The 9,546-nt window shown below is 34.3% G+C and overlaps 1 protein-coding gene across 1 annotated transcript; it reads right to left on the reverse strand.

Moving 5' to 3' along the window:
- Positions 1–2,048: 2,048 nt before the first annotated feature.
- Positions 2,049–5,973, reverse strand: LOC126620821 (8-hydroxygeraniol dehydrogenase-like). Its single transcript, XM_050289149.1, has 5 exons — positions 5,753–5,973; positions 5,548–5,661; positions 2,841–3,354; positions 2,541–2,694; positions 2,049–2,451 (listed from the first exon to the last, which is right to left on the reverse strand). Exons 1-5 carry the CDS (start codon positions 5,848–5,850, stop codon positions 2,243–2,245), a joined length of 1,089 nt encoding a protein of 362 aa, XP_050145106.1. The 5' UTR covers positions 5,851–5,973; the 3' UTR covers positions 2,049–2,242.
- Between the last annotated feature and the right edge of the window lie 3,573 nt (positions 5,974–9,546).

The raw sequence follows: 9,546 nt of genomic DNA on the forward strand, positions 1-9,546 counted from the left end.
CTCCTTCTCCTTCTCCTTTCTTCCCCCATTTCAGTTTTTCCCCTTCTCCTTCCAGTAACTTTTGCTATGGATCAACATTTTGAAGATGAACATTCTGAGGAAGTCCATTTCAAAGATTAAGAGTTCGAAGGTGGTTCATTTTTAAATTATTATGATTATTAATTTCAGTTTTTGTTTTGTATTCTAACTAGTATTATGCTTAAATTGAAAACTGATTTTTGTTTCTTGGTTTTTAATTTTTTTCTTCTGTATTTATAAGGATCAACTCAATAGAGACGCGGATCCTCAATTCCCAATTGGAAAGAGCAGCTTTGTTCATTTGATTCGTCTGAAAAATGTATTAATGATAATTCTAGTACCTTTTCAAAACATGTAGCGGTAGAGATTAGAGATCACAGAAATCTTCCATTTATGATTTATTTTATTATACCTTGAAATTTGTCTAATAAATTCTCTTATTTTTCAGGAGATTGCTGGAAGAAAAAAAAGCATAATCGGCAGTTGAAAACAATGAACCACACAACCGGTTCAAAATCTTTTGCAAGAGTTCGAGAAGAATATGTATAGGTTGACCATTTTTAAGAATTGTAATTAATTGTAGATATGGTGGATAATTGTTAGTATTTGGTACTATTGTTATTGTTAATAGTTTTATTAATGTTTGCTTTGGCCTATATATGAAATATGGTGGGAATTATTTTTATATAATTTTTTTTAATTATTATTAATTAAAAACTGAAGCCATTTTTTTTATTATTAATATATTTGGTGTCGCTTATGGGCGACAGCATGATAATTATTTTATTTATCGAGATGTTCTGTCACATCCCAATCCGGGCCCCCACCACGTCCCTGGCTCGACTCCGCCGTAGCACGATATTGTCCGTTTTTTGCCCCGACCACACCTTCACGGTTTTGTTTCTGGAAACTCACACGAAAACTTCCCAATGGGTCACCCATCATGGGATTGCTCTCACGTGAACTCGCTTAACTTCGGAGTTCCGATGGAACGCAAAGCCAGTGAACTCCCAAAAAGCCTTATGTTAGGAAGAGATGGGCATGTACATATAAGGCTTACAAGATCCACTCTCTTGGGTGATGTTGGATGTTACAATGTCGGTTAGGACCGACAGTAGGTTTGATATTTTAATTGTTTAATTGTTACTTGATGTCGGTTAGGACCGCCATTCTGTCAGAATTTAATGTCACTTCTAAGCAACGTAAAGTTGGATGTCACTTTTAACCGACGTTGTTGTTCTTTTTTATTTTATATTACTTTGCTTCATGGTGGTGGATTAAGGGGACTAACCGACGTCAATACCCTTTCCGTGACGTTAGCAATGGTGTCGATTCCCCCATCTAACATTGCATTATTTGATGTCGGATTTTTACCAAAAATTTGACAATAATTGGGGTTTCTTGTCGGTTTTTACACCGCTAGTAATGACCTCTTTTGTAGTAGTGATTGACATTTGTATGTTTAATTAAAGTTTTTTTTATGATTTTTTTTTAAAAACTAATTAAGAAATTCAAGTTTTTCTATTTATATATTATTAAAAATATTTTTGAAAATAACTTAGAAGTTAAATATAAACCACCCACTACTATGGGGTTTTATTATTTTTTTCTAAAGTTTAAAATTTTAATGTTTAAAATTTTTAAATTCATTCAAAATTAATATTTGTTGAATTATTTTAACTCCTTTTAATTCAATTGTAATTTTAAAATTCTTGAGGGGTAATTTATAGTATTTAAAATGTTTCATCATTTTTTTTTAATTTTTATTTTAACATATGATATTATCTCACTTGCAAGTAAAGAGAAATACCACTAGACCGTAGTGTGGCAACTATTTCACCATTTTAGGTGCTCCTATATATATATATAGATACAGACAAACCCTAACTGATTCCCACCTATTAAGGGCATCAGCTAGTAACCGTAATATCTATGTTAAATACCAAAGTGGGTTATCTACCACTCTTTCAGGTCAGCTTATATAGGTCCTTTTAAGGATAGTGTTTGATTCAAATATTAACTCTAATTAATTCTTAATTTAACAACATATTTAACCTTATCATAATTAGTAAGACCAATAAGATTCCAACATTTCTTATTTGAAATATCAAATAGCGAAGAGAAGCAAAATAAACCGTCTCATACACTAATCAACCTACGTACTTGGATGAAATTTAGTTACTTAGACCAACACATTTCATTAATTATTTCCCTTCTTGAGTCTTCAATCTTTGCTAGCAGCCAGTGTGTTTCCAACATCAATCACAAATCGGTATCTAACGTCATTCTTAGCGAGACGCTCCATTGCTGTGTTCACGTAATCCATTGAGATAACTTCAACATCCGCGGTTATGTTATGTTTTGCTGCAAAATCAATCATTTCTTGGGTCTCCTTCATTCCTCCGATTCCACTACCCGCCACCGACTTCCTTCCTAGATTCACATATTCATAATAATTTTAGATTTTAGGCCGAAATAATTTACGAGATAATGTACAAATTATCCAGGAGTTTTATACTTACCCATGATTAAAGGAAACACATGGAGGTCAAGTGGCTTTTCTGGTACGCCCACCAGAATAAGCTTCCCATGGGGCTTCAAAAGACCAAGTAAGGGCACAATGGGATGCGCAGCTGAGACTGTGTCGATGATGCCATCCAGTGTTCCTATGGCAGCCTGCAATTAATATGTACAAAATAATCACAAGTCAAGTGCACCAAGGAAATAATCTTGCCTGATCCTCTATTAACATTTTTAAAGAGGATTAATTTAATGAGAGCAAAACAAGCTAACATATCATAAGAAATTGGCTAGAAATGAACCTGCATTTGCTGGGGGTCGCGGCTAACCAAGAATGAATCAGCCCCAAGTTGCTTCAGAGCTTCATCTTTCTTGCTAGGGGAGGTACTAATCACAGTCACTTTTGCCCCAAAGGCCTTAGCGAATTTCACACCAACGTGACCAAGCCCGCCAAGGCCTACAATGCCAACATGCTTACCAGGCTCGGCTAAGCCAAAATACTTCAGGGGACTATAAACTGTGATCCCTGCACAAAGTAGAGGAGCACCAGCGTCAAGTGGCAGGTTCTCGGGGAAACGAACAATGTAGCGCTCATTGGCGACCATTGTGTCCGAGTAACCTCCATATGTGACAGTTCTGTCGGCGTAAATGGAACCGTAGGTAAGTATCATTTTGGGGCAGTAGTTTTCAAGGTTGCTGTTACAGCTCTCGCATGCATGGCAAGCACCAACCATGCAGCCCACACCCACTTTATCTCCTTCTTTCACTTTACTCACCTTGCTTCCCACTTCTGTCACTTCCCCCACAATCTCGTGCCTGAAAGTTAGCCAAATTAAATTCCAATTTTTCTTTTTGTTTTGATATTAAAATTTTTTAGATGTGTTTAATTAAATAATACTAGCAATTGCGCATGTATTATGCATGTGTTGAGCGGTCAAGGAGAATTCTTGTAACAAAACGTGCAAAGACCATAATGTTGTAAGAAATTTTAAATGTTTTAAGAACTTATTTGGGCCACTTAGTACCGCATTATAGCGCTATATTTTTTATAAAGAAGTATTTTGTAATTTAGAGGCCTTACATTTAATTATTGCACGTGACGAGTTTGAACTCAATTTTTTCATCTATCATTTAATGTAAATATATAGTTATATTAAAAACTTATTTATTGGTTTGACATGAAGCTCTTCATGATTAAATTGTTATTTAGTAAAATAAGAGCTTAGTTGAAAAAAAAAAAAAAACAAAAATAGAAATAGCATTTATGAAGCTACTCAGTACTACGGTCTAATGGTATTCCTTTTCACTTGTAAGTGAGAGGTCTAAGGTTCGAATTTCATAAATAGTGAAGGTTGCTCATTGTGTGACTTTATGGAACTCATTCATCTCCTTAATTTAAAATATATAGTTGTACCTAAAAAAATGACATTTATGAAAAAGAGTTGACAAGGGAGATTTGCCCATACCAAATTATGTGAACATACATGTGCCAAATCAAGTTATATAGTCCAATACACCTTTTAATTTCTGCTGGGCCAACCATCAATCAGTAATTTGATATGCATTACATGCTATGCCCTTGAGTCGTTGAGTTAGTTGACAACATTGAAGAGCAATTGACGGTTCAATTATTATATATACGAGACTAAGTTGACTCGGTGACTGCTGAAATTAATGGTGTGTGTTTATTAGGGAGTCGGGGACAGTTCACAGTTGGGCTCGCCCATATTATTGAAAAAGGTTTATCGAACTAATGGTGATCTAAATGCGGCCCAAGTTGATATTACAGTCTGGTGGTATTTCTCTTTATTTGTAAGTGAGAGTTTTAGGTTTGAATCTCGTAGATAACAAATTTGATACTAAATTTGGTTGCCCATTGTATAGCTTAGCCAAGCCCCTCTCCCCTTAGTATAATATATATCGTTGTACTAAAAAAAAAATGTGACGCAAGTTCAATGTAATTAACAAGATATGGATTCGACCAATAAAAAAAATGAAAATAATGTTAGAGAGACTAAATTTGTAGAAAAAATTTACAAACTAAATGAAGTGTCATAAATAGAAATGAGAACATTTATCAATCTTTAAGTAATAATCCAATCATAAACTTACATATCATTTAGTTTACAAAATTTTGTCTCCCTAGTATTATTCAAAAAAAATAAAAAATTGTGGATTGAGTTTTTTTTTTTTTTTTTCTTTTTTGGTGTCAAATTTGTATCATACAAGTTGAATCACCTCAAAACTAACTTAAAATGTTATTACAAATATGTTCATGAGTCCTAAAGACCTCTCATATAAGCAAATAAACGAGTCACAGTCCACAGGTGATTCTAAAAATAGTAGTACCCAAGATGATGAACGAGTCTCAATCCACAGGTGATTCTCAAAGTATTAGTACGCAAAATCTAATATTATATTTGACATTTTCAACCTATAATTTAAATAGGATTCAAATCTGATATGTTAACATAAGTTTTTCAATACATTGAATACGAATTTTATTATTTTTGATACGAACAATTAATTAGATCTGCCAATCCAAATAATAAACGAATCAAATACGGATTAAGCCAATTTCGACCCCTTTACAGATCAATTGAAAACTCAACAGTCTATAACTTATGGATTATTGTTTTAAAACACATTTATATTCTAACTTATAGATTAAACAAGCTGAGTGTGGCTGTGTGTGGCTGTGTGTGTGTGTGTGTTTTTTTTTTCCACATACGAGTGATAGTTTGGGAAGAAGATTTGAACTCGAGATCATATGAAAAGGTACATTTATTCTAACCAATGTGACTACATCTATGTCTACATTTTACTTCATTTAATTATGTGAAGTTTACTCGAATAAAAAGATGGTGCCTCTTCTAAATCGTGCATTTAACAGAAAATACATTGATAGAGAAAACCAAAGAAAAGAATATATATTAACAAGAAGGATAATCAAAAGAATATATATTAACAAGAAGGATAATCAAAAGTTTGAAGGTTATTTGTACGTACCCAGGAACCATAGGGTACAAAGAGATACCCCATTCATTCTTGATGTTGTGAAGATCAGTGTGGCATATCCCACAATACAACACCTTAAACCTCACATCCTCATCACCTGTTGATCTGTACATACACGCATATCATATCAAAACATACGTACCGGTTATTTGCCAAAAAATTAGAGGGAAAAATTAAGCAAAACATATATGTTTACCTTCTGGAGAAGTTAAAGGGAGAGAGGTGGCCAGATGTGTCTCTAGCAGCCCATCCAAAGGCCTTCACAGGGTGTTCTTGTTCTGGAGCCTTTGCCATTTTTGAAGCACTGAGTGAGTGGGAGGAGAAAGTGTAGTCTCTCAAGTATATATGTTGAGTGCTCCACAACACGGTTAGAGTGATTAAAGCTTCGGTATAAATATAGAAAAGTGGCTGGCAGGGCCAGTGCGCATAGCCAGATCCAATTTAACATCAGATTGTCATCTCAACTACCATTTTGGCCTTTTAAATGTAGCCGTTTGTCACAGTTGTGATTTGCAACAAAAGTATGGGTAAAAGAACATTGAAATTAAAATGCTAATTATTAATTTCCAAGTTTGTGGTTCTGGTTCGAGGTTTGTTTTACTGCGGCTTTTTTTATAGGGATTAGAGCTTGCTGCACGTTTGCTTGTGTTTTTTCAGATTTATCTCTCACATTTGAACTTTGGATGGCCTCAAGTTTTTATTGAGGATTTTGGGTTTTCCGCTGGTTTTTGAGGTTTCTGTTTCTCTGATGCGTTGTGGGCTTTTTGGTTTCATTTTCAAGGAAGGATGGGAGTGGGAGACAGACAGATCAAATTGTTGAAGATTGTATTGAATGGAAAAGGATCCTCTTTGTGAGGATCCGGGAATCAAACAATTACGTCGTTTATCGTATAACGTGAGGTCGGAAATCATTTTAAATTCAAATTTTAAAATTGAATATAAATAATATCTAAAGAAAACTGACTGCACGATATACGATAAACGACCGTGATTGCTTGATTCGTCAGATCCCCACAAAAAGATTCCGGCGGGGATCCTTTTCCGTATTGAATGGTCCCAGGTACATTTGTTATATTTGGATAGCTAACAATTTATTTTTTTGTTTAATTTTCTTTAGTATTCTGATTTTTTTTTTTTTTTTTTTTTTTTTGTGGTTGCCGGGCTTTTTGAGATCTGGTGTGAAGTTTCTCCCAGTTATCAATTTATCATTGCAGATTTCAGCATAATCAAACATGGTTTTATTCCAGTTTTACTGCTGTGTATTTGTTCCTCATTTTCAATGCAGCTCTATCGCATGATTGACGACTATGGTACGTGAGGCAAAAAGGCTTTAAAGCTTTTTCTTTTCTTCTTTTTTTTTTAACCAAAAAAAAGTATAATTTTAAATTAATTATATGGAACATTAATGTACTAATTAAAGCGACGAACTAAATTTGACGATATATAGCGCTTCAACTTTTGGTACGTCTCACGAAGTCCTGTTGTACGGACCAAATGACTAGTATGTTTCAAAGAAACCTTACTATGCGTGCTAAAGGACCAGTACGTGCCAAATCAACATTACAAAACATACCTTAACATCGGTATGTATCAAAGTAATCGTACCTTGTAATTTTTTTGTTATAATTTTATATTAATTATGTGGAACATTGTGACTATGGTGGTCTTTCGTCCTTTTTTCATCTTATTTAAGTACAAAAACATAGTTAAATGGTTGATTAACGCAGTTAAATGTCAATATTGTGCATCTTTGATTAAACTTAGTAAAGGAATATATGATTTTAATGGTTGATTAATGGAGGTGACTTTATTAAACTTAGTAAAGTAATATGATTTTAATGGTTGATTAACATAATTAAATGTCAATTGCGCATCTTCATTGAATCGATTAATTGTCATGATTGTGGAATTGTTGTTGGAAGGCAGTGGGATATATGTAAAAGATAAAGTGACAATCCTGGATGTTATGTGGTTTCGTAAGGTCATCTCCAATCGATCCAGCCAAAAGGCCATAGGATCGAAAATAATCCAAAATGACACGAAAACCGTCTCCAACTGAGGGCTAGGCCAAAGGCTTGTGGACCCCACTGGGACAAAACCAACCAATCAAGCTAGCAAGCTAACCATCTCCAACTAGCTAGTCAGCCCAATGAGCTAGCCTTTTTTTTTTGTTCTTTTCCATTTGCCCAACCCACTTTAGGGTTTAAGGTTTATGATTTTTTTTTTGCCCAGCTCAATTTTTTTTTTTTTTTTTTTTTTTTTTTGCCCAGCCCACTTTTTTTATTATTTTAAATTTCTAATCTTTTCCTACACTATTTCTCACATATTTTTCACCATTCCATACTATCTTACCTCATTTTATTTCAATTCTTCACATTCCATACTATAGCCCTTTGACCCTCAATTGGAGATGATTTTTTGTCATAGGGCTATGTTTGGCCTATGGCCCTCTGGCCCCTCGATTGGATATGGTAAGAAATATGGCCTTGCACTATTCATTAAAATATTAATTTCTTAGAGGGCCAAAGGGCTAAAACGAGCCATCTGACCCTCCTTTAGTTGGAGATGGCCTAAGTAGTCTGAAATCTAGTGAATCAGCTAGTTGAGTTCCATTGAGTGATTCGAGAACTCTATATTTTCGGCTAAAAAGTACCATGAGAATGTCGAAATTAACAAAGGGTAAACTACGAATGGTTTGATCCCGTCTTAGGGTACATAGACAGTCTAACACAAAGGTTAGATGCAACCATGAAATAAAGGAAAAGTTAACACGCTATTGGATCGTTGGGTCAATTTCATCATGTCTTGGGAGCAAGGCATGATAGTTGAATAGGTATGTGATGACATCACGTGTTGATCATGGATGTATCTCGTGACCGAAGCGTGACAATTTAAGTCATATCAGAGCTTAGGTATTACGCTCTTGTACTTTACCTTTGAGTATTGGGAATTAAGCCATGAAATTGGCTCGCATTACTTGTGTAATGAGAATTATTTTTCATCCAAATTTTGGTTATTGATGACTATGATTGTGTTGTGATCATGCTATATGGTTGAGGTTTGTTTTGGAGGACTTTAGGGAGTTAACAACTGAAGCAACTCCATTATTGTGTGATAACACTTCTACCATAGCTATCATCAAAAAACCTGTCTTTCATATAAAAACCAAGCATTATTGATAAAAGGTATCACTTCATCAAAGATGCATTGCAGCAAGGGAAAATTGATTTGCTTTACTGTCATACAAATGAGCAAATATCAGACATCTTCACCTAGTCCTTATCAAGAAAGTTTGGTTACTTGAGGAAGAAACTTGGGGTAAAATCTATGCACGACTTAAAGGGGGTGTTGAAATAAAAAGGGTTCTTTTGATATAGGCCCTTGAAACTCCTATTTTCCAAACAAAAACTCACCTAATTTTAAACATTCAAATAAACCCCAAATTTCGAATAGACTGCCATGTAGACAGATATGTAACCAAGGTTCTAAAAAACGCTAGGCGCTAGTCGGGGGGCGGGCTAGCGCCTAGCGCCTAGGCGGCCTAGGCGGATTTAGGTAAATTTCTTATATATTTTATGAATTAATTAAATTTATTATATCAAATATAAATAATTATTGATTAATATGTTATTTCTCATGGAAGAACATATATATGTGAATGTTTTATGTACATATATGATATGCTTTCCTAGAAAAAAAATTATCTAAATAATTTATAATTTATATAAGATTTATATACACACAATATATATATAACAAACTTTTAAAAATATAAAAAGCCCACTATGTGGTGGTTTTTATTATTAAAACCATCAACCCGTCTGCTCTTTCACATCACATGTCCACCTTGGGTGGTTTTCATTATTAAAACCACTAGAGTCCATGGTTTTCTTCATTAAAACCATCAGCTTTTGGCTTTTGACTTGGATTTGAGATCCACTCCGCACCACTACATTTGAAATGTTTCTCTCTCTCTCTCTCATCTTCACA

Source organism: Malus sylvestris, chromosome 1 (assembly GCF_916048215.2).
Source record: "Malus sylvestris chromosome 1, drMalSylv7.2, whole genome shotgun sequence".
Classification (NCBI taxonomy): Eukaryota; Viridiplantae; Streptophyta; class Magnoliopsida; order Rosales; family Rosaceae; genus Malus; species Malus sylvestris.

What these genes read in the sequence shown, in the direction of transcription:
- LOC126620821 (XM_050289149.1), bottom strand. Translation starts at nt 5,850, where the DNA reads ATGGCAAAGGCTCCAGAACAAGAACACCCTGTGAAGGCCTTTGGATGG. An exon ending in TTGTACCCTATGGTTCCTGG is followed by an intron (nt 3,355 to 5,547) that starts GTACGTACAAAT and finishes GCTAACTTTCAG; the next exon opens with GCACGAGATTGTGGGGGAAG. An exon ending in TGTGTTTCCTTTAATCATGG is followed by an intron (nt 2,452 to 2,540) that starts GTAAGTATAAAA and finishes ATGTGAATCTAG; the next exon opens with GAAGGAAGTCGGTGGCGGGT.